This window comes from Aquarana catesbeiana, linkage group LG01, assembly GCF_042186555.1.
Source record: "Aquarana catesbeiana isolate 2022-GZ linkage group LG01, ASM4218655v1, whole genome shotgun sequence".
Classification (NCBI taxonomy): domain Eukaryota; kingdom Metazoa; phylum Chordata; class Amphibia; order Anura; family Ranidae; genus Aquarana; species Aquarana catesbeiana.
This window is the reverse complement of record NC_133324.1, coordinates 563762222-563786935: the sequence shown is the minus strand read 5'-3', so window position 1 is coordinate 563786935 and position 24714 is coordinate 563762222. Positions and strand designations below refer to the sequence as shown.

The window sequence follows — 24714 nt, the reverse complement described above, 5'->3', positions numbered from 1 at the left end:
CAGACTCTGGAACCCGTTATATGCCATATTAGAATGATAAGACTGAATTATACTGTTGGGACACATACTGTGAGGAGATGCTAATGTCATCAATTCCACTCACCTGTCTGATGTCAGCTATAATGGGTTTAATGTAAATAAGTTTAGTCTAGGTTCTAAGGGTATTCAACTCATTGTTGTTTGTTCTAATTAACCCTGTGTTGATGTTTATGGTAATGTGTGTAAATTGAATGAGCTGATCACATTGTCCTCTATACAATGTAGGAGACGGGACGACTCCTATTGGAGCTCATGTTAATTAGGTTAGCTTTGAGTCATCCTGGTGTATAAATGTGTGGGAGATCTCAAATAAAGAGTAGTTCTGATGTACTCCAAGACTGGTGTTGTCTAGTTCTTGGGGTTCCTATGGCCAGATCCATTGGACTCATGTTCCAGAACTTAGGAAGCGGTATATGACGGAAGCACTCAAGCGGAGTGTGGGACATTCCGTGACATTGGTGGCAAGCAGCGGGAAAGCTTCCTGAAGTCTGGGACATCCAAACCTCCAACTGGATTCAAGATCAGCATAGCAGACTTCAGTCACCCCAGCGGAGATATGGACCTGGCATCAGAATTCCCGGGGCTGCTGCGGATCATCCTTTCAACATACACCAGGACTGTGTCTGAGGATGAATACCTGGAGCTTAGGCAGCAAATTCGGGTGGAGCTCTGGATTGCAGCCCTCCGTCTCGCTGGTATAAAACAGGGCAAGTGCTTTCCAACCCAAGAGCAACGGGCCAGTGACCAACGGGCATTGCGGATGGCATTCCTGGGAGAGCAGCCCCAGGAGCAATGGGTGACTGAGTTGGACAGGTTGGTCCAGCAGGAGATAGAGCTGGACAATCGTTATCGGGCTCTGCAATGGCACGCAGAGGAGGGATATTTAGGGGAGACAACAGAATGCTCTCCGGAGGGATATGACTTTGGCGGCCCTGGATTGCTGTGGGAGAGCCTTACAGATCTTTTTATGTTTGGCGATGAAGGGGAACCTGACCTTGAGGACCTGAGAGACTATAGAGAGTCTATGCTCGGTCTTGCAGGGGTCTCAGAGCTCAAACCTGATCTGGACCATTTGCTAAGGAAGGAACAGCATCTGGAAAGGGCATACAGGAAACTGCTAGAACAAGTTCAGCAGCATGCCAGAGAATCGGCAGTGGAAAATCCGGAGATTGCCGTCCCCAAACCTGAAGTGCTGACAACAGGGCAGAGCTCTGCTAACCTCTGCCCAGAAATGATAGCATCTTCTGGGTTCCATGGACAGGAGATGGTGAACCTCTATCCCCAGACATCAGTTGCAGAGACATGGGATTTGATAGACTTTTCTGCTGAGGAAGAACAACCTGATGAGCCTCCAGCAGAAGAGCTGCTATCAGGGCCAAAGTTCACTGTGTTCTGCCCAGCACCAACAGTGGCTTCAGCCTTCCTGAGAGAAGAGGTAGTCGGCCTTTCTCCCACAACACTGACAGGGACATGTGATTTTCTGCCAGCAGCATCTATGGAGTTAAAACAAACTTCTCCAGCTGAAGATCTGGTAACTGAACAGAGGGTCCAAGACCTCTGTACCACACTTTTACCAATTCCAGAGACTGGGGATTTAATAGACGTTTCTGTAGAGGAGGAACCACCTGGCAAACCCCCAGCAGAAGTGCTGGCAACCGGACAGAGGGTCCAAGACCTCTGCCCCACACCTGCAGCAATTGTGGAGGCTCAGGCTGAGAAGATGGCAATCACTTCCCAGCAGCAGATACAGGGGGAGAAGGGAGAGGAGGTGTGTGTTGTCCCTCCCCAACAGTTGGCCAGGGTGGAGGAAGTGGGCTTTCCTCCCCAGCAAAGATCCGTGTACCTGGGAGACAGTACCATCGACATGTCGTCCCAGCAGCCAGATGAGGAAAAGGAAGCAGCCGGCTCACCTCCCTAATGGCAGCTACACAGTTTGGGAGTGGAGGAAGCCAGCCTCCTGCCCCAACAGTTAGCCGGAGCAGAGGATGCGGAGTCCCCAGCAGAAGTGCTGGCAACAGGGCAGAGTGCTACCAACCTCTGCCCAGCACCGGCAACAACTACAGAGTTCCAGGGAGGCGGGGCAGTCGGCCTCCCTCTCCAACAGTTAGCCGGAACAGATGGTGTGGGGTTTCCAGCAGCAGGGCTGGCAACAGGGCCGAGGACTGCTGGACTCTGCCCTCAACTAACAGAGGATGGATTTCCTGTGAAGGTGGATGGGACTTCAGTCTCCACCTGTACACCCCAGGGATGCTGGGCAGTGGGCCCAGATCCCCAACAGCATGACAGAGTGAGCCCAGACACCCTGTCTTCTCTCCAGCGGCAAAAAGGATTCCAGGGAGAAGGGTCAGTCCAGGCCTCTCCCCAGCGGCAGATATGTTCTCTGAGAGAGGCAGAGGTTGGCTGGGTGAGTAATACTCTGTTTGGAACAATTTGTTTGGGGTACTGTGTGGGTACAGGCAGTAGAGGACTGGAACTATGGACTAACTTCGGAGTCAACCCGTCTGGGGTCTCCTCCTTTGTTAGTCTCCTGCCGAAAGGGGAGAAATGTGACAAACTCACCCGGGACAGAGGCTATTGGAGGGGACTGAACGCAAGCCTCTTGCCCACCGATTATGGGCCCTAGCATTTGGGGGAATGGTGCTCTCTGTGAGCTGTATGCCTGGGGACCCTGGGGTTGGTGTTACTTTGGATTCAGCTCCATGTCCCCCCAAAACACACAGACTCTGGAACCCGTTATATGCCATATTAGAATGATAAGACTGAATTATACTGTTGGGACACATACTGTGAGGAGATGCTAATGTCATCAATTCCACTCACCTGTCTGATGTCAGCTATAATGGGTTTAATGTAAATAAGTTTAGTCTAGGTTCTAAGGGTATTCAACTCATTGTTGTTTGTTCTAATTAACCCTGTGTTGATGTTTATGGTAATGTGTGTAAATTGAATGAGCTGATCACATTGTCCTCTATACAATGTAGGAGACGGGACAACTCCTATTGGAGCTCATGTTAATTAGGTTAGCTTTGAGTCATCCTGGTGTATAAATGTGTGGGAGATCTCAAATAAAGAGTAGTTCTGATGTACTCCAAGACTGGTGTTGTCTAGTTCTTGGGGTTCCTATGGCCAGATCCATTGGACTCGTGTTCCAGAACTTAGGAAGCGGTATATGACGGAAGCACTCAAGCGGAGTGTGGGGCGTTCCGTGACAACATCCATGAACGTAAAATAGTTTACTGGGGAACATTTTGTGCTCATTGTGTTAAAGTTGCAGTAAACCCTCATTGGTTTTTAGCTCAACAACAAAAAGGCAGCATGTCAGGCAAGTCTTCACCCAAGCAGCTGCAATTTATATATAAAACATCCTTTTAGTATCACTTTAAGTTTTTGATAGAGTTAGAAGAGTTAGATGGATACCCCCGCCAGGGTTATTCAATTTCTTAGTTTGTCCAGGTGACCATTTTCACTAGGACACAAAATGATTGGGAAATACAGAATTCTACAGTTGGCACTGGAACAGGAAACAGGGCAAACCTGTTCTAGTGGTAGCTATCTAAGAGGGGATTAATAGAAATTTCCTCTAGGATATCTATCCTCTGCAGAATAGAAAGTGAAGAGAAAATGCCCCAACAGTTCATGCATCAGACACTGCTGCCTAAGGTAGGGGTCCTGAGCAGCCCCCCAAAACATCACCGTTGCTACTAAAAGCTTGTGATGAAAAAAAATGTTTAAATGATCTCCCCAATTGGACGCAGGCATTAAAAAGAAATCCGATAGGGTTCCTAATCATTCCCTACTCCATCCAAATAAAAAAAAAGTTTGTCAATAGATACACTTTAAAGTTTGTGAAAGGATTACTTTTAAATTGCTTCCATTGAAGGGCTTTGATGAATAAGGAGTTTCAGTTCTTTATTCTATTACAGTTATTAGATGATCTTCTAATTATGTTGCTGCTAACAGCTTCCTACCATGTACCACTGCTTATGGAACAAGGGATCTGTAGGCACCACACTTATATGTCTTTTAGCCCTTTTCTTCAGAACTTGTTGTTCAAGCCACTGCACCTGCAAAATAAAAAACAAAAGATATCAGAGTATAATGCTCACCAATAGATAAAGTAGATGAGTAAACTGCTTACATGGTCTACAACAGCGTTTCTCAAACTTTTTTTAGTCAAGACACACTTTAAAATTCTGCACACATTCTGGAGGCACCCCATTCTAAAATGTAAAAACTAACCTAATAGTTTTACATAATGCAACAGCATCCACACCCTTAGGACACCCAACCGGTGACTATTTCCTACAAAGCAAACACAGCATTTTAATCTGGTACTGACTAGTATTCCAATGTTTCTCTTATCCCTCGGTTTTTCTCCCTCACTTAGCCAATGTGACCCCAGTGCTGATGGAAAGGTGCAGGGGAGAGGCAAACAAGGATGCTGTGCAGGCACCCAACGTCCTCCCTATCAACCAACGTCATCACTGGTTATTAAGAATGTCGGCAGGTAGAAGGTTGTAATGGTGCACAATGAAACCTGTGGCTTTGTGTAACTTAAAGGCAGGCTTTATGCACCTGCTGAACAAGAAAGGGGAACCCTAGTGAAGATTACCTAGGAAGCATAGTGGTTACCATGGCAACAAAAGGGTCATTCTTGTGTATCACAAAAATCAACCAATTGTATCAAAAACAGTGTACTGTAATGCTTGTCTCTACCAATGATCAGGGAATAAAGCTTAGTGTAGTGTCACCTAGAGCAGTCCCTGTTCCTATAAGCCAAGCAAGCTTATGTCAGGGCTGGGCTCAGCCATTCCTTCTCTGAGCTGGCCGCTCAGCTGTCAGCTAATTGCCAGCTCCTATCTCTCCACAGTGACTCACCTGTGGAAAATATCCGGTTTGTCAGTCCTGCCTACTCAAGCCGTCCAGCATAGATGATCTCTGCCTTCGCCTTGGTCACATCTCTAGAGTGTTCCTCTGCTGTGTTCCTGTTAACCACTTAAGCCCCGGACCATTTGGCTGGCCAAAGACCAGAGCACTTTTTGCGATTCGGCACTGCGCCGCTTTAACTGACAATTGCGCGGTCGTGCGACATGGCTCCCAAACAAAATTGACATCCTAGCGACAATTTAGAAAAGAAAACGCATTTTTTTTTATTTTTTGCTATAATAAATATCCCCCAAAAATATATAAAAAAACATTCCCCCCCCCCCCCCAGTTTAGGCCGATACCTATTCTTCTACATATTTTTGGTGTAAAAAAAACCCAAAAAAAACAAAAATCGCAATAAGTGTTTATTGATTGGTTTGCGCAAAATTTATAGCGTTTACAAAATAGGGGATAGTTTTGTGGCATTTTTATTAATAATTTTTTTTTTTTTATTAGTAATGGCAGCGATCGGCGATTTTTATCATGACTGCGTCATTATGGCGGACAGATCGGACACTTTTGGCGCGATTTTGGGACCATTCACATTTATACAGCGATCAATGCAATTAAAAATGCATTGATTACTGTGTAAATGTGACTGGCAGTGAAGGGGTTAACCACTAGGTGGCGCTGTAGGGGTTAAGTGTGTCCTAGGGAATGATTCTAACTGTGGGGAGGAGGGGCTGTGTGTGACACGACACTGATCACTGCTCCCGATTACAGGGAGCTGTGATCAGTGTCACTAGGCAGAACGGGGAAATGCTTGTTTACATTAGTATTTCCCCGTTCTTCCTCTCCGTGATGGTCGAGGGTATCCCTGCGGACATCTAGTCCGCGGGACCGGCGGGCGCGCATGCCCACAAGCCGCCTCTTAAAGGGCAACGTACAGGTACGTGATTCTGCCTGTACATGCCCTTCTGCCACAGTATATCTGCGCGAGGTGGTCGGGAAGCGGTTAAAGACTTGCTTGGCTGACATTTCTTCTGGCTCCAGATTCTGCTTGCTGTTCTCTGGCTCATGACACGTCTGGCTTAGTTTTGACTAAGTTTACTTTGTTTACCTTTTTTTATTATTATTATTAACCACCTGACAACTGGGCACTTAAACCCCCCCTCCTGCCCAGACCAATTTTCAGCTTTCAGCGCTCTCACACTTTGAATGACAATTACTCAGTCATGTAATACTGTACCCAAATTAATTTTTTGACCTTTTTTCATACAAATAGAGCTTTCTTTTGGTGGTATTTGATCACCTCTGGGTTTTTTATTTTTGCGCTATAAATGAAAAAAGACCGAAAATTTTGAAAAAAAAACAAAACATTTTTCTTAGTTTCTGTGATAAAATTTTGCAAATTATTAAATTTTTCTTCATAAATTTTGGCCACAATTTATACTGCTACATATCTTTGGTAAAAATAACCCAAATTAGTGGATATTATTTGGTCTTTGTGAAAGTTAGAGAGTCAACAAACTATGGTGCAAATCATAAAAAACTGATCACACCTGATGTACTGATGGCTTAGCCTCGGTTCACACCAGAGGCGGCACGACTTGCAGGTCGCCTCACCGAGGCGACCTGCAAAACGACTTCTGTATAGAAGTCTATGCAAGTTGCCCCAAGTCGCCCCCAAAGTCGTACAGGAACCTTTTTCTAAGTCGGAGCGACTTGCGTCGCTCCCCTTAGAACGGTTCCATAGCACAGAACGGGAGGCGACTTGTCAGGCGACTAGGTCACCTGACAAGTCGTCCCTGTGTGAACCAAGCCTTATTTCATTTCTTGCGACCCGGACAAGCCAGGAAAGTACAAATACCCCCCAAATGACTCCTTTTTTGAAAGTAGACATTCCAAGGTATTTAGTAAGATGCATTGTGAGGTTTTTGATGTTGTCATTTTTTTCCCCACAATTCTTTGCAAAATGAAGATTTTTTTTTCCCCCCACAAAATTGTCATTGTAATAGGTTATTTCTCTCACATGGCATGTGTATACCACAAACACCACCCCAAAATACATTCTGCTACTCCTCCTGAGTATTACGATACCACGTGTGAGACTTTTTCACAGCCTGGTCACATAGAGAGGCCCAACATGCAGGGAGCACCATCAGGTGTTCTAGGAGCATAAATTACACATCTAACTTGTTGACTACCTATTACACTTTTGAAGGCCCTGGAGCACCAGGACAATGACATGTGACACTGACGACAGATGGCGCTAATACGTGGCACTGATGACAGATGGCACTAATACGTTGCACTGATGACAGATGGCACTGATACGTGACACTAATATGTGGCAGTGGGAAAGATGACAGTAGGAACAGATGGCAGTGGGGACAGATGGCAGGGACAGATGGCAGTGGGGACACTTTTTTTTCTTTTTTACTTACCGCTGCAGCGGTTCGCTCTCCCTCCTCGCACGCTGTCTCTGTGTGAGGAGGGAGAGCCAGCGATGAGAGATGATCTCATATGTTTACATATGAGATCATCTCTCATTGGCACCGCCGATCGCGCTGAAAACGGCCACTATGATTGGCCGTTTTCAGCGATCTGTGACTGGCTGTGTCCAAGGGACACGGCCAGCACAGAACTTTCTCGATGTGCGCCCGCGGGAGCGCGCATCGCGGAAGTAAACAGGAGGATGTCCAGGGACGGCCTCCCGGCAATTAGCGTCCGCGCTGCAGCCGTCTTTCGGCAATAGCGCAGGCGCGAAGAGGTTAAACAGGTGCGATATAACTGTACTTCTGTCTCAGTCCGATTCATGGTTTCTGACAGCTTAGCCTACTGGTACGTGACTGCCCCAGGAATATTCACTGGTCAGGAAGTACAGGAAGCTAAAGAAAGGAAGAACAAGAGAGTTCCTGTAGTTCCAGGAGTGCAGTTGTCCATGGGGGATGGCTGGGGCTGATGTCTTACAGGACCGTAGTCAGTGAGACATGCAGATTGGTCAGTTTAAGTGGCAGTATCGGTACTCACGAAAATGCTCCGATATCAGAAGGTAGATACCGGAGGTTATGTCAGCTTGGGTGGATCTTGGGAGCGGATAAGGTTGCGGCCCCTCTATATGGTGGTGAGTGCGGTTACATCCTGTATGGCTGTTGCTACATGCCCCACATGGCGAGCGTGGTTACACCACGTCCCGCATGGCAGCCGGTGAGTGCTGTTACATGTCCCACATTGTCTCTTGCTTAACATTTTTCATGTGTCTTTCTGTACTTAATGGTAGCCACTAGCTAGCTATCACACAGGATGGCACATGCATACATATAGATAGTACTGCTTAGTTATCCAGTTTCTGAGTTGTCCTCGTTCAAACTTAGTCAGCAGGCTCAGCTGCTCAGTGTGCACCCTTTCCTTTACTTAATTAAGTACTTTACTGCTGCAGAGGGGAATGTGGGGAAAAGACTGCACTACAATATAAATAAGCAATTCAAAGTGAGGAAAAAAAGCTGCCAACACACAAAGTTCAACGTGATTATTAAAATACCAGTGTGGCGCTAATATGTGCACTAAAAAAAAAAAAAAAAAAAAAAAGGAGTAGTGCATGTACCTTAAATGTGGTACATATAAAACAAAGTGTGATATGTGAAAAACAAACAAAACAAAAATAACTGTGCTTACACAGTAAGTGAATAAATCAAACATAAAACAACAGTCCACATAGATGTGAAGGGAAGAACTCTTCCTGTGACGGTGTCACCAAACCAATGGGGATGGAAAATCAATTGTCTGTAGTCACTCTCAGTAACACTTTGAAGGTAAGCGAATAAATACTCTTACCGACTGGGGTGGACCCCCGTGTCGTACGACAGTGGGTCAAACAGGCTCGAGATCCCGTGAGGTCTGGATCAGGTGCTGTACACAGGAGGTGGTCAGACAGGTCTGATGCGGTATCCCCCGACTCCCGGTCCCTGGACTTCACAGGCATTCTGCGATCCAAATAGATGTCACCCAAAACACTTCCTCATGGACTCCAAAAAGCAAAACGTGGAAAAAAGGGAAGGAGGGCTCCAGATATTTTCAATAAACCATCTGGTTTTACCTGCACTATGTCATATTAACAATGACACAATAAAAGTGATCACAAAAATATATAAAAAGGAATAAAAGCAATGTGGGGTACAGGAAATGCTGTCAGCATTTGGGGTATTGCCGGGCTGACATCGGTATCTCAATCTCCCGCTGTCACAGGCTGCCTAGCGCTGCTATCTTCAGTTATCAGTGCACTGCTGGTTGAATCATTCTGAAGTTGCCAGACATGTCAGTGTGTAGTGCCCAAGCTGTAAAAAGCTAAACCTGAGTGTGCAGTGAAGATCACTAATCAGATGAGGACATGAACACTTTACTTCCCTGCATTTGTTTGGTTGGCTACACTTAACTACTGGAGGTAGAGTTTAAAGGAGAAGGATCACCTCTTAAAACTGGGGCTGGTGCTCTGTGCTTGTAGATTAGAGGTAGCTATAATACCTAGCTATAATGAAAAGAGAGAAGGATTGTCCGGGTCCTCTCTCAAACAGTTCAATCCTGACCTAGGCATCATGGTTTTTCTCAATATTGAAGACCAACTGCAACATTTTTCTTCGTTAGTTCACAAACATGAAAGTGACTGTTGCTCCTCTGAAAAGCAATGCTTGGATCACTTTTCAGGACTGTTTGAGAGGTGGTGATTTAACCGGATAATTGCCATACTACTGCACCATAGTTAGATGTGGGGTGGTTGCAGGGTCGCTTCAATGGACTACATTATTCGGGTTTAGCGGTAGCACTGCCCACCAAAAGCAACATGCTGTTTAATCGCAGCATACTGGCTGTGGCATGTGACCAGCTGGTATTAGCTATATGTTTTGTGTTCAAGCAGTCAGGTGTGGGGAGCCCCAAAGATCTTTCACACTTCAATCTGCAGGGGATCCATGAGCAGATCCCTTGCTGAATCAGAGCTTTAGGGCTAGATTACAATGGCCCTCTGAAAAGTGATTCACATTGGATTGCTTTTCAGAAATCGTTTGACAGAGAGAGAATGCATTATAATGCCCCCTTTACCACCTATTTTAACCCCATAACACATGCTAAACCACATGCAGCTCAGTCCCATTCGCTTGCATGGATCATGTTCAGCGGGATATCTGCCTGTCAAAAGTGACAGGGGATACAATGCTGTAATTCTTGCCACACATGTATATAACTGACTGCCATTGCAGCTTGTTGGGGGGCAGTTGAGAGGCAGTAAAAGCACATCTTGTTCACCTGTTTTTACCACACCCCTAGCCACAAGTGTAAAAAAGGTCCTTGTTGGGTTTGTTTACATGGGCGGGCCAAGGGCACTAAAAACAAGCAGTTGAGCCAAGTTTTTACCACCCCCAACCTATACACATGCCATGACCACAATGCTTTGTTTTGCATCCACAGCAAAAAAACAGGGCCATGCTGCAGCTGCATGCAATGCACACATCTGCAGAGCAGTGGGTCAGTGAGTTAAAGCGGAGTTCCACACAATGTTTGAAGTTCACCTTAATAGCATTCTCACATTACATACATTGTCAAATGGAGATTTTTTTTTTTCCTAAGGGTTACCTGTATAGCCTTGTTTTCTATGGTGTTTCCTGTCTCTGCCACCCACGGGTATGGTGGTCATATCCAGCGGCGCACTGTCTCCTGGGAGCTATGTGTCATTATTTCCAGGAGTCAGCATGGCTAGCCACCGCTAATTCTCGTGATCTTCCGAAACCGGAAGTGACGCGATGACACCAGACACGTCTTGAAGGCGGTTCTTAAACCTCCATTTTAAATGAGGGCAAGCAGTGTTTTGGTTTATCTTCGTTTGCCATCACAACAGGGCAGGCACTTCCGACGACGACACCCGTTGTGATGGCAACGTCGGAAGTTTACAGCGCTGCGCACAGTACATAATGGGCATGCGCGGGAACGGACAGTGCATACTGGTAGCTCTGCATCACCGTATCCCGGGAACTGTCTGCTTGTGGGCTTCACATGCCCACAGGCAAGATGAAAACTGCCAGGGAGACATTATCTAAGTTTGTTTTTTTTTTTATATACAAAACCAGATATCGGGGGTTATATTGGAAAAAAGAAGTGAGTGTTACATTTAAATTATATGAACTTACGAATTGTTTAAAAAAAAAAAATTGAATTGGAACTCGCTCGCCCCCTATGATCGGAGTCGATTCAGAACCGATCAATCCCCAGGCCAAAGAAATTTGGCCTGGACATGGTGATCAGTCCTGGCGAATGAGATCCTTCCCCTGTCCGTGTAACTGTAAACACTGACAGGGGAAGTGATGTCATCTCTCGTCGTGTCGGTCTTTTCAGTTCCAGACCGAGGCGAGAGAGCATCTAAAAGTGAGCTGCACAACACTACACCAGGTCACGTAGGCACACAATTCACCCCCTGATCACCCCCCCCCGAGTTAACCCCTTCACCAGCTGTCACTGTCACCCAGTACAGCATTCAGATTTTTTCTTTTATCGCTGTACTGGTGTCATCAGTGACAAAAATCAGCGTTAGGGTAATTAGTCTTAGGCCCAGATAGGTCTAGGGACCCCCCCTAACAAAGGTTTAACCACTTGATTACCCCGTCACCTGTGATCACTGTATAAGTGTCACGGGCGACGCTGTTTAGCTAGTTTATTTTTTATAGCAACACACATAACTGCAGCGTTCGCAGAGTCAGGCCTGATCCCTGCGAACGCTAACAGTTTTTTTTGGTAGCGTTTGAATCAGTCGCTGACAGTCAGGAGTTTTTTTTCTTGTGAGTCTCACTACTGTACCAGTAAATTTAGAGATCAAAATGTCAAATCGAAGGTACAGTAGTGAAGAGGCCTACACGTTTCCGAGCATGTACAGTAGTGAAGAGGCCTACACGTTTCCGAGCATGACAGATAGTGAAGAGGAAGTCACTCATCTGTCAGATTCAGGCTCACAATATGAACCTGTAGACAGCAGCAGCACCCTGACAGATAGCTCTGATAATGGAGTTGTGGTCCCTGCCAAGGTCAGGCGTACAAGACCCCGTCGTTCTTCTGCTGTCGCTGAGGTGCAAGAACCGCAGGTCCCTCGCATGGAGCAGAGAGTCAGTACTAGTGCCGCTCATCCTTCTGGTGAACTGGCAAGCACCAGCGGCCTCGTACATCCAGGACTGCAGTAACACTTGGTGACGTGGCGAGTCCCATAAGTGCAGTTCAAGCTGGCAAGGTGGCAAGCACAAGTAGTGTCCTGCTGCCACCGAAGAAGAAGTAAAAGACAGGCCCGTCGAGCCCATAGTGCCCTTCCTGCTGCATTCGCCAATCCTAATTGGGAACCCACCACTTCTGCAGCACCCGTACTTCCCCCATTCACTGGCCAACCCGGCATTCAGGTGGAAACAGTTGATTTTACATCACTTGATTTTTATTCGCTGTTTTTCACTGAAGATCTCTAAAGATCTATTGTGGACCAAAGCAATTTATATGCTGGTCAATTCATTGCAGCTAATCCCCAGCTGACCCTTGCCAGAGAATGGAAACCAATTACGGTTTCCGAATTTGAGACCTTCCTGGGCTTAACTAAAAAAAAAAAAAAAAAAAAAAAGGAGTGAGTTGCGGTCATATTGGTCCACTGACCCAATTCACCATATGCCCGTGTTCTCTGCCTCCATGACCAGGACACGATACGAGCAGATCTTGCGGCTCATGCATTTCAACGATAATGAACTCCGTCGTCCTCAGGGTGACCCTGAATTTGATCGGTTCTACAAAATTCGGTCCCTTGTAAACCACTTCAACCAACATTTTGCAGCCTTGTTTACTCACCATCAAGTTGTCTGCGTTGATGAGTCCCGGATTAAGTTTTCTGGCTGCTAGTCATTCAAACAGTATCTTCCCAGCAAGCATGCCAGATACGGGGTCAAGCTGTATAAGCTCTGTGACAGGCTATATATATAGTTTTATGGTTTACGAGGAAAGAGATAATTGACAGTTACTTACCGATAGCTGTTTTTCTAGGATATCTTCCAGGACGGCATAACCTGAGAGGACTGGTCCACCTGACATGAAACACAATCAACATACAAGGTTAAAAGGCCCCTCCCTTCCCCCTGCACCTCAGTTCTCCCAAAGTAATAGGTTATCCGGGTGACAGAGAGAAACTCTTCCCGTAGTACTTATATTAAAACATGGGTGGGAAGTAGGCCTGCCGTCCTGGAAGATATCCTAGAAAAACAGTTATCAGTAAGTAACTGTCAATTTTCTCTATTAATTAAAAAAGGAAATTCCCCTAATTGGATTTTTCCGGCACTTGCACAAGAAATTGTATAGATTGTGATCTCATATAAGAGTAAAAACAATATTTTTATTTAAAGATTATAAAAACAAGACATTCCAAGCAACGGAAACATATATAATACATATAATTCAAAAACAGTACTGATTCTATTCAACTAGACAATGATATTCCTACAGTCGGGGCTTTTTAGGCCCATTAATTATATTCCACTACACGGTGGTATTTAGACGATGGAAACTCTTTGCCAGCCCAACGCGTTTCGGGATATATTAAAATTCAGTCCCTCTTCAGGGGCTTAATTGGAAAGAGGAATTCATCTGTGATGTTGACGTTGCTTGTTTTAGAACCAATGATAAAAAGGAAGAACGGAAGTATTTGAAAATATGATAACAGATGGTTATGATTTTTATATATATGAAGTGCTGTTCTCTGGATAGTTCATCGATATGTTTCAATCCCTCAAATTGTGGATATGCAAAGTTAACTTTACACCTACCCTGTCCGTCCTGGATGCGTGCTGGCCGCAGCGGTACACTGGAGCAAAAACAGGGAAGAAGGCAAACCTGTAGTTGAGTGTTTTAGAGTTTTAGCCAGCCACAGATCCCAGCATCCGACAGACACGGTGTCTGTCGGATGCTGGGATCTGTGGCTGGCTAAAACTCTAAAACACTCAACTACAGGTTTGCCTTCTTCCCTGTTTTTGCTCCAGTGTACCGCTGCGGCCAGCACGCATCCAGGACGGACAGGGTAGGTGTAAAGTTAACTTTGCATATCCACAATTTGAGGGATTGAAACATATCGATGAACTATCCAGAGAACAGCACTTCATATATATAAAAATCATAACCATCTGTTATCATATTTTCAAATACTTCCGTTCTTCCTTTTTATCATTGGTTCTAAAACAAGCAACGTCAACATCACAGATGAATTCCTCTTTCCAATTAAGCCCCTGAAGAAGGACTGAATTTTAATATATCCCGAAACGCGTTGGGCTGGCAAAGAGTTTCCATCGTCTAAATACCACCGTGTAGTGGAATATAATTAATGGGCCTAAAAAGCCCCGACTGTAGGAATATCATTGTCTAGTTGAATAGAATCAGTACTGTTTTTGAATTATATGTATTATATATGTTTCCGTTGCTTGGAATGTCTTGTTTTTATAATCTTTAAATAAAAATATTGTTTTTACTCTTATATGAGATCACAATCTATACAATTTCTTGTGCAAGTGCCGGAAAAATCCAATTAGGGGAATTTCCTTTTTTAATTAATATGTATTTCATGGATGTGGCACGGCCCCCCCCTTATAAACCTAGAATGAGCTAGTTATTTTCTTCTGTCAATTTTCTCTAGTCATCTTCCAGGACGGCATAACCTGAGAGGATGGACAAGGAGTTCAAGGCCTACCTCAGGGCGGGCCCACCGCTTGTAGCACCTTTCTTCCAAATGTCAGATCCTGGGGCGACAGCAGTTCCACTCTATAGTGTTTCAAAAAGGTATCCTGCTTCGCCCAAGTGACTGTGCGACAGACCTGTTCTATCGAGGCCCCAGCTCTCTCTGCCCAAGAGGCCGCCAAGGATCTTGTTGAGTGGGCCTTAAGGTTCCCTGGTACTGGGGAGCCGGTCTGTTCATAGGCCAATGTTATTGTCTGCCTAATCCACCTAGCCACAGTAATTTAGATGCCTGCCCTCCCTTTCTAGGGCCGCTAAATAAAACTAAAAGATGATTCGACTTTCTGTAGTCCTTTACTCTATCTAGATATGTCAACAAACATTTCCTGACATCTAATAAATTAAATTTCCTCTCCTTCTCATTTTTTGGATTATCACAGAAGGAGGGTAAAATGATCTCCTGAGAGCTATTAAACTTAGATGCGAGCTTGGGAAGATATAGTGGGTCCTGTCTAAGAACCACTCTATCCTCCATAATCAACAGAAAAGGCTCCTTAACTGACAGGGCCTGTAGGTCGCTCATCCTTCTGGCCGTGGTTATGGCCAACAGAAACGCTAACTTAAGAGTCAAAAACTTAACTGAAATCTCTTGCGCTGGTTCGAAGGGCGCTTTCGTCAGTGCCTCCAAAACCAGAGATAAATTCCATGGAGGGAATACATTCACTCTGACAGGGGTTAACCTCTCCCTTGCCAGAAGAAATCTCTTAATCAGAGGTTCTAGTGTGAGCCTCTGATCCAAAAATACAGATAACGCTGCTATCTGTACCCTCAAGCTGTTCGGGGAAATCCCCTGATCCACCCCTGCTTGTAAAAATTCCAGTACCAGTGGTACCGAAGGTTAAGACACTTCCTTATCCCGGCATCACTGTGAGAACCAATTCCAAACCTTGGAATAGATCCTCCTGGTGACCAGCTTCCTGCTGCCCAAGAGGGTCTCAATTACCCTATCAGAGCAACCCTTGCCCCTAAGGATCTCCTCCTCAAGAACCATGCCGTCAGATTGAGGAATCCCGGGTCGGGGTGGAGGACTGGCCCCTGTATGAGAAGATATCGTCTGACTAGAAGACGGAGCGGAGGAGAAAATGACCACTTTTTGAGAGTGGCAAACCAGGTCCTCTTTGGCCACCACGGGGCTAAGGATCAGTCCGCAATCTGAGCGGGCCAATTTTTGTAAGACCCATGGTATTAAGACTAGTGGGGGAAAGGCGTATGCTAGATGGAAGTCCCAGTCCTGAGACAGAGCGTCCACTCCCTGAGATCCCCCTTCTCTGTTGAGAGAGAAAAAACGATCCACTTTTTTGTTCCCTCTGTGGGCAAAAAGGTCTATATCCGGAATCCCGAATTTCTGACTTATCTGGAGAAAGACCTCCTGATTTAACTCCCATTCCCCTTGGAGGATGGGTTGCCGGCTTAAGAAGTCTGCCACCAGATTGGCGGTTCCTCCTATGTGAACCGCCGATATGGACTGAAGATTCTCTTCGGCCCAGTTTAAGATGTCCAGGACTAAATCCAGTAGCTTCCTGGATCTGGTGCCCCCCTGACGATTTAGGTAAGAGACCGTTGTCACATTGTCTGACAAGACCAGGATCTCTAAGCCCTGAATCCTGTCTCCAAAGGCTACTAAACGCCTGGCCCACCACCAGGAGTTCCCTGTGGTTGGAGAATGCCCCTGCCTGAGCAGGAGTCCAGGCCCCCTGTGCCTGGACATCCCCCAGGTGAGCGCCCCAACCCCAGGCGCTTGAGTCGGTAGTGATTCTTGTGGGATTCCACTGGTCCCAGGGTAGACCTGACCTGAGCTTGTCCTGAAACAGCCACCAATCTAGGTAGGTCCTTACTCTTGTTGGGATAGACACCTTTCCATCTAATGACTCTCTCCTTTTGTCCCAGGAGGACAAAAGGAAGAACTGCAGCTCCCTGGAATGGAGCTGCGCCCAGGGAACCGCTGGGATACACAAGGTCATTAGACCTAGAACTCTCATGATATGCCTGCGAGAGTACCCCCTGGGTTCTTTTAAAGAGGATACTGCTGTAACCACCTTTAATCATTTTTCTACTGGAAGAAACAGTTTCTGAGCCCCTGTATCCACCAGATATCCCAGGAATACTTTTATTTGGGACTGTGCCAGAGAAGGCTTTTCTCTGTTTACTATCCAGCCCAAGGACTCCAGAGTGAAAATCACTCTGCCTACGTCTATTTCCACCTGCTCTAGGGATAGCCCATATACCAAAAGGTCGTCTAGGTAGGGTATAAGGGACACCCCCCTGTAGGTGTAGGTAAGCTACAACCTCCACCAGGACCTTTGTGAAGATCCTTGGGCTTGCAGCTAATCCAAAAGGAAGAGCTCGGAATTGCCAATGTTGAATCCTTTCGCTCGTAAGGACTGCGAATCTCAGCAGGGACTGATGTTCCCTGGTGATCGAGATATGAAGGTAAGCATGCCTCAGATCTATCGTGGCTAAGAACGCACCCTTTAATAGATGCCTGCGTACTATGCATCCGGAAGGTCTTTTGTCCCAAAAACCTGTTCAACTTCCTAAGATTTAATATCAGGCGAAATTTCCCTGACGGTTTTTGAACGACAAACACATGAGAATAAAACCCTTGGTAAAGCTCTTCCGGTGGAACGGGGATGATCACCTCCTGGAACGCCAATCCCTGCAAGCTGTCCAACAGCCCTACAGCTTTTGAAGTTTCCTTGGGGAGACGTGTCAGAAAAAAGTTCTGAGGGGGAGGGGAGAGAAGTTCCAGAGGATATCCCTCTGTTACAATCTGCAAGATATAGGGGCTTTCGGAGATCCTCTTACACTGAGGGACAAAGTGAGACAATCTCCCCCCTACCCTGATGCTGGCGTCACTTAGACTGCTTGGTGGTGTCTTTAGGTCCAGAAAAGAGCAAACTACCTTTTTGTGCGCTCTTTCCCTTTCCCCACCTTCTATTTGCATCCTTTTTTCCTTTGAATTGACCCTGGTTAGAGGGGGGACGAAAAAACTTCCTGCCCCTTTCTCCTTTAGCCTTAACCAGGAACTTTTTTCCCCTTTTCTGCTGACCTTGACAGCACCTGATCCAGGCCAGGTCCAAAGAGTTGTGAACCTTCAAAGGGCAAGCCTTGATCCAGACATATGGTCCCCTTCCCATGATTTGACCCAGACTGCCCTTCTTGCGGAGTTAAGGAGGGCCGCAGATTGGGCTGTGTTCCTGACAGACTCCACTGCCGCATCTGCCAAATAAGCCACAGCCTTACCTATTATTTCTAACGAGTCTGTGATTTCCTTAGAATAACTCCCTCTAGAAACATGGTTGGAAAGTCTGCCTAACCATGCGTCCACATTTCTTGCCACTCATGCTGACGCCAAAGCAGGAGCCATGGCAGCCGCATTGGAATCCCATGCTCTGCGCAAAAGCGTCTACGCCCTTCTGTCCATTTGGTCTTTTAGGTTCCCTGAATCCTCAAAAGACAAGTCAGATTTTTTAGAAACCTGCGACAGGGCTGCATCTAACTTAGGGGTTTTAAAGAATTTCTGCTCTTCTTCCTCCCCGAAAGGAAACCTTCTCTTCCAAGTTTTGAGTCTAAGATCCTTTCTTTCCGGGTCTTTCCACTCTCTCAAAATCACCTCCTTTAGGGCCTGATGAACTGGGAACACCCTGGACTGAGGCTTTCCCAAACCCCTGTACATCTTGTCCCGGGCGGACGCCTGAACCGGAGGTTCTGGGATATCCTTAGAGACATAGATCGCCCCAAGTAACTGCCCCATGTCTTCCAAGGGAAAGAGGTGGCTACTAGCTCTAGGACTGTCACTATCCTGGCTGTCAGCGTCTGTGTCTTCCCCGTCCTCTAATGAGTCCTCCTCTGACTCCTCAAACTGCTCAACTTCCGAAGTGACAGAGGAAGGAGGTCTTTGCGAGGTTTTCTGACCCCTGTCTGAAAAACCTTCCTGAGAAGAAGTGCCTTCTCTAGAGGACAGGATTTCTCTATCATCTGCCTTAGGTGCTATAGCTGTCTTGATAGACTGGAGGGTAGAAAGCATCTCCGACTGTACCGCAAGGAAGTCCCTCATAACCTGTGAGGTTTCCTTACTAGACAGTCTCTGTATGCACCTATAGCAAAAAGGTTTCACATGGTCCTGTGGGAGCTTATTACAGTTCCCACATCTTTTTGACCTGGGAGGAGGGGGATTTTTGCCCTTCACCTTGTGAGCCCCCTGAGCAGAGCCGCCAGGATCTGGGGAGACAAAAAGACAAAGTCCAAACTTTAACCAGTTTCCCAATGCCCCGTACACACGGTCGTATTTTCCGATGGAAAATGTGTGATAGGACCTTGTTGTCGGAAATTCCGATCGTGTGTACACAAATCCGACGGACAAAGTGCCACGCATGCTCAGAATAAATAAAGAGATGAAAGCTATTGGCCACTGCCCCGTTTATAGTCCCGACGTACGTGTTTTACGTCACCGCGTTTAGAACGATCAGATTTTCCGACAACTTTGTGTGACCGTGTGTATGCAAGATAAGTTTGAGCCAACATCCGTCGGAAAAAATCCTAGGATTTTGTTGTCGGAATGTCCGAACAAAGTCCGACCGTGTGTACGGGGCATAAGACTTTGTGTCTCCCCCCCTCTTACTTTACCACATTCAAAATGGAAGAGGACTCACCACCTGTGGCCTCTTCCTGGGCTAAGGGTGCAGCAATTACCTCCTCTCCATCCATATCTGCTGCTTTGCGAGGTTTTCTGACCCCAAGAGGAAAATCGTGAGGCCTCCTGCTTTTCCCTGGAGCGCTGAGTGTCTATCTCCTATACACCGTTTATCGGCTCCATTTTGTTGGAGAGCCGCTGTTTGAGGGGGGGATTTTGGCCTCTAGTGTCCGAATCCGCCATTTTGGCATAGACCGGAAGTCGGAAGTCACATCAGAACCGGAAACGCCGCCATCTTACTCCACCCGGCCGGAATTCTTCCTCCATACACAGGAGCTTCAGCGTTCCCTATGAAAGTCCAGGACGTCCACCAGCCCTACAAGGCACCTAGGTACCGACCTGGCTGGCGTCCTCTACCCCATTCTGCGGCCTAGCCACCAGCCTAAGCCCCAGTTCCTTCATCACCTTCGTACCTGACTGGGTGGAAGGAAAAAGCATTAGGTATGTGTTCACAGGAGTTCCAGGATACCCCTCTGTAACTGGGAGGCTCCTTGCCGGGGAAGACTCTCTGAGAAGGACAGGGCCCTGGCTGGTCCCGCCAACCTCCCCGGTTTTGGCGTCCAGGCCTCAGGGGGGGGGAACCATCTGCTACCAGCTTCAGGTCTGAGAAAAAACAACAAACGTTTCGCTGCACAATCAAGAACTGAGGTGCAGGGGGAAGGGAGGGGCCTTTTAACCTTGTATGTTGATTGTGTTTCCTGTCAGGTGGACCAGTCATCTCTCAGGTTATGCCGTCCTGGAAGATGACTAGAGAAAGTTACGTAGAACCGGAGAAGTGCCCTGACTACATAGGGAGCACTGGTAAGATTGTGTTGGACTTGGTGTCACCCTTATTCGGAAAGGGGCAACACTTGTATGTGGACAATTATTACACAAGCGTGCCACTTAGTCACTTGTTTGATCATCAAATTGGCGCATGTGGCACTGTGCTATCTAATCGCCGGAGCTTTCCCCAATGGCTTGTAGATTCCAGGCTGAGGGAGAGAGCCTGCTTGAGATGTAATAATTTGCTCACTGTGAAGTGGAGGGATAATAAGAATGTTTTCGTTCTGTCCTCCCTTCACGCAGACACGACGGTCCAAATTCCTACGGCGACTGGTGTTGTGGAGAAACCCCTATATGTCCACAAATATAACCTTAATATGGGAGGGGTGGACCTCAATGACCAGTTGTTGGCGCCGTACCCAATTGCCCGTAAGGTCAGACGCTGGTACAAAAAAGTGTCTATTTATTTCAATTGGCTTTGCTGAATGCTTTTGCGCTATACAAAGCTTCAGGACGAACTGAATCCTTCCTTAAATTCCAGGGAGAGATCAGAGCCCTTCTGTTTCCAGATGGTGCTTTGGCTCAACTGCCCAACGAAAATGCAGTAAGCCAGCTGCATGAGAGGTATTTTCCGCATGTCCTCTCTGGTACCCCTTCCCAAAGAAACCCCCAAATAATATGTCGTGTCTGTAGAAAGCGCATATATTAGGCGTGACACCCGCTATTATTGTCCCTCCTGTCCTGACCAACCTGGTCTTTGCATTGGTGACTGTTTTGAACGCTATCATAGACACTAGTTGAGTATTAGTGTAGGGTACATCACCACAGAGTCCTAGGCACACGTACACAGGGTCTCGAAAGATGTGATTGCCATCACATTTTGAGAGACCCTAATCTACAACATTCAGTTTGAAGTTTTTTTTACAATTTTTATAAAAGTGAAAAAAGTGAAAAAAAAAAAAAAAACAAAAAACACAAAAAAATAAAAAAGCCAAAAATAGTTGTGGTTGTATTTTTCTTCTCTCTCTCTACTGTTTGCTCTCTACTGTCTACTCACTATTGTTCTATATCAGGGATATGCAATTAGCGGACCTCCAGTTGTTGCAGCTCCCATGAGGCATAGTAAGACTCTGACAGCCACAAGCATGACACCCAGAGGCAGAGGCATGATGGGACTTGTAGTTTTGCAACAGCTGGAGGTCTGCTAATTGCATACCCCTGTTCTATATCTATCGTTCTCTCTCTGTTTTATTGTATTTGCTTTGCAGGTATGGTAAGTCTTACTGTTATACTGTAATGTTACTTTGTTTTATTGTTAACCATCATTTGCTTAGCAGGTATGCCATTCAGCTGCAGCACTGGATTGTTTAACTTGACAGCAACAGTGTTTGCTCCCACGATACATAAAGCCATGACTCCAGCTCTGTCGGAGGTGATTTCACCACTACAGTTTAAAGAGCATATATGCTGAAGCATGGGGGCAGGGGTGGAGGAGCGATTTGCTCCTAACATTAGAGGCGGATTGTCCCCATGCTTCGGCATTTATTTTTTTAGGCACAGATTGCAATGTTTTATTTTTACTATGTTTTATTGTATTTGTTTTGCAGGTATGGCCAGTCTTACTGTTAATGTTACTTTGTTTTATTGTTAACCATCATTTGCTTAGCAGGTACGCCATTTAGCTGCAGCTCGGATTTATTTATCTTGACAGTAACAGCGTTTGCTCCCACGATACGTAAAGCCGTGATTCCAGCGCTGTCAGAAGTGATTTCATCACCACAGTTAAAAAAAAAAAAAATATGGTGCATGAATGCCCTTAAATTAGAAGTGGGTGGATGAAGGGCGGTATTCTAATGGTGGGCATACCCACCGATCAATCTGTTTTTCGTTCAGCCCAGAGGCTGCATGAAAACAAGAACATTACAATGTATGCCCAACAAGAACCAGTAACGTACTGGTATGTTGCTGGACTTTGAGTGGTTATACCAGAATGATGCCTGCAGGTTTAGGTATCATCTTGGTATCACTCTTTTCAGCCAGCGGTCGGCTTTCATATAAAAGCAATTCTAGCGGCTAATTAGCCTCTAGACTGCTTTTATAAGTAGTGGGAGGGAACGCCCCCACCGTTTTCCATGGTTTTCTCGGGCTCTCCTGTCCCAACAGGGAACCCGAGAATGCAGCCGGTGGTTCCGCCAGCTGACCATAGAGCTGATCAGAGACCAGACCGGCTCCAATCATCTCTATGGCCTAAGAAACCGTAAGCTATGAGTATTTCATTACTTCGGTTTTGCCGGGTATAAACAGCGCCATTGGGAAATTGGCAAAGCATTTTATCACACCGATCTTTTTGTGGTCAGATGCTTTGAGGGCAGAGGAGAGATCTAGGGTCTAATAGACTTTTTTTTTTTTTTTTTTTAAATGGAGAGTACCTGTCACTACCTATTGCTATCATAGGGGATATTTACATTCCCTGAGATAACAAAAATGATTAAAAAAAAATTAAAGGAACAGTTTAAAAATATAATAAAAAAGCAAAAATAAATAATTAAAAAACACACCCCTGTCCCCCCGTGCTCATGCGCAAAGTCAAACGCAAGCGTCGGTCTGGTGTCATATGTAAACAGCAATTGCACCATGCATGTGAGGTATCACCGCCAAGGTCAGATCGAGGGCAGTAATTTTAGCAGTAGATCTCCTCTGTAAATCTAAAGTGGTAACCTGTAAAGGCTTTTAAAAATGTATGTAGTTTGTCGCCTCTGCACGTTTGTGTGCAATTTTAAAGCATGTCATGTTTGGTATCCATGTACTCGGTATAAGATCATCTTTTTTATTTCATCAAATATTTGGGCAATATAGTGTGTTTTAGTGCATTAAAATTCTAAAAAGTGAGTTTTTTCCAAAAAAATTGCGTTTGAAAAATCGCTGCGCAAATACTGTGAAAAAAAAAATTGCAACACCCACCATTTTAATCTGTAGGGCCTTTGCTTTAAAAAAAATATGAAAAAACACAGCAATAACACAGCGCCAATGGTAGACTACCTGGAGAGCTCCAATCAAGACATGCGGAGTGCAACATGTGTATTTACCACACCATGTACTGTAACATCTTGTATACATGTAGCATGACTTATAGATAAGAGAGGCGGGAGGAAAAAAGAACACCCGTGCAGCTGGACCAACCGTAGCTGGTAGATACAGATCATAACAAAAGAAGAACAAATATAGCCCAGCGCTCAGGATATTATAAAAACAAACTGCAACAGTCATAAATAAATAAAACTGAGTAGTTTAAAAAAACCAATAGTGATTATAAAATGTCAATGATAACTAGTGAATTATAAAACCAAGTTGTAAGAAAATATTACAATTGAACCCACAGTAACACAATATTATAATATTATATTGCACTAAATTTCAACATATGAATGTGCACTTGAAATAAAAGACAGTCAGTCCTTGAACAACAGGAGACCAGCACGGGAGATCCATCCAAAAAGTGCCCCAATAAAAAGCAATGGGTGAGGCGGTGAGAGTGGGACAAGGTGCGCAAAACAAAAGTAAAGAGAACTCACAACTTCCCCGCTGGCTGTGGAGTCTGGCACCATACAGAGCGGCTCACCGGCTCCAAAGAACTGTGTGATTGCCGTGGCGTGGACAGAGCCGATGCTCCGCCATGAGGAGAGCAGCCTCACCGAGGCTCCGTGACGATGGATGACGACGTCAGCACAGGGGAGCCGCCGGGGTATCAGCTGATGGAAGCAGACCGCTGACTCTCCACGAGAGTGAAAATCCTCAATGGTGGGTGGTGTCACTACACAGAATCCAATGATGGATCTGAGAGGCCGATCAGGGGAAAAAATAATGCTGCCGGCAGGCTGATGGAGCTCACATCTGCCTAAACGGCCTGAGGCCCCTCAGGATGGAATTAATTCAATGATAGATGAATGAAACAAACAGGGGGACTGATCGTAAATAGCCAAACCAGAAGGGAATAGTGGAGATGATGATGCTGAAGGAAAAAAACGATGCTGACTGATAAGGAGCTTCACAAAAATAAATGGATAAATGGATGGATGGATGGATAGATGATCATGTGACATGGCTCTGGATAGGACCACTGTCATAGGGTTGCCTTGACGACGCATTTCACGCATGAGCGCTTTGTCATAGTCAAGGGAGTAGGCAACTCGCAAAGTTTAAATACATAAATGTGAATTGGGGGAGGGGACAAAATGGGAGGGACAAAAAAAAAAAAAGTAGTTAACCCATTGTGGGGGGGGGGGGGGGGGCGCAAAGTCTCTGGTGTTAACCCCCTGTTGTTCAAACAACCCAATAATAGAAAAACACACAATAAGATATACATATTAAAATATACATTCAGGGTACAGATCATAGATAACACATAGTTTACAATCAAATAAAACATTTTTATTAATTATCACGAGAATATTTTCTAAAAAAAAAAATAGATATTTTTCAAAAAAATCTTTTTTTTAAAAAAAACTCTCAAAAAATCTTATTTAAAAATTTTTTAATCTCTTTTTAAAACTTCATTATTATTC

At 45.5% G+C, this 24714-nt stretch overlaps 1 protein-coding gene across 1 annotated transcript in view; it reads right to left on the bottom strand.

Moving 5' to 3' along the window:
- The window catches only part of PCSK4 (proprotein convertase subtilisin/kexin type 4), a 208281-nt gene that overhangs the window by 112380 nt on the left and 71187 nt on the right, over positions 1-24714 (bottom strand). The window contains exon 3 of the mRNA XM_073596734.1: positions 4008-4103. Coding sequence (XP_073452835.1) covers positions 4008-4103 — 96 coding nt within the window. The remainder of the gene's footprint in view (positions 1-4007; positions 4104-24714) is intronic.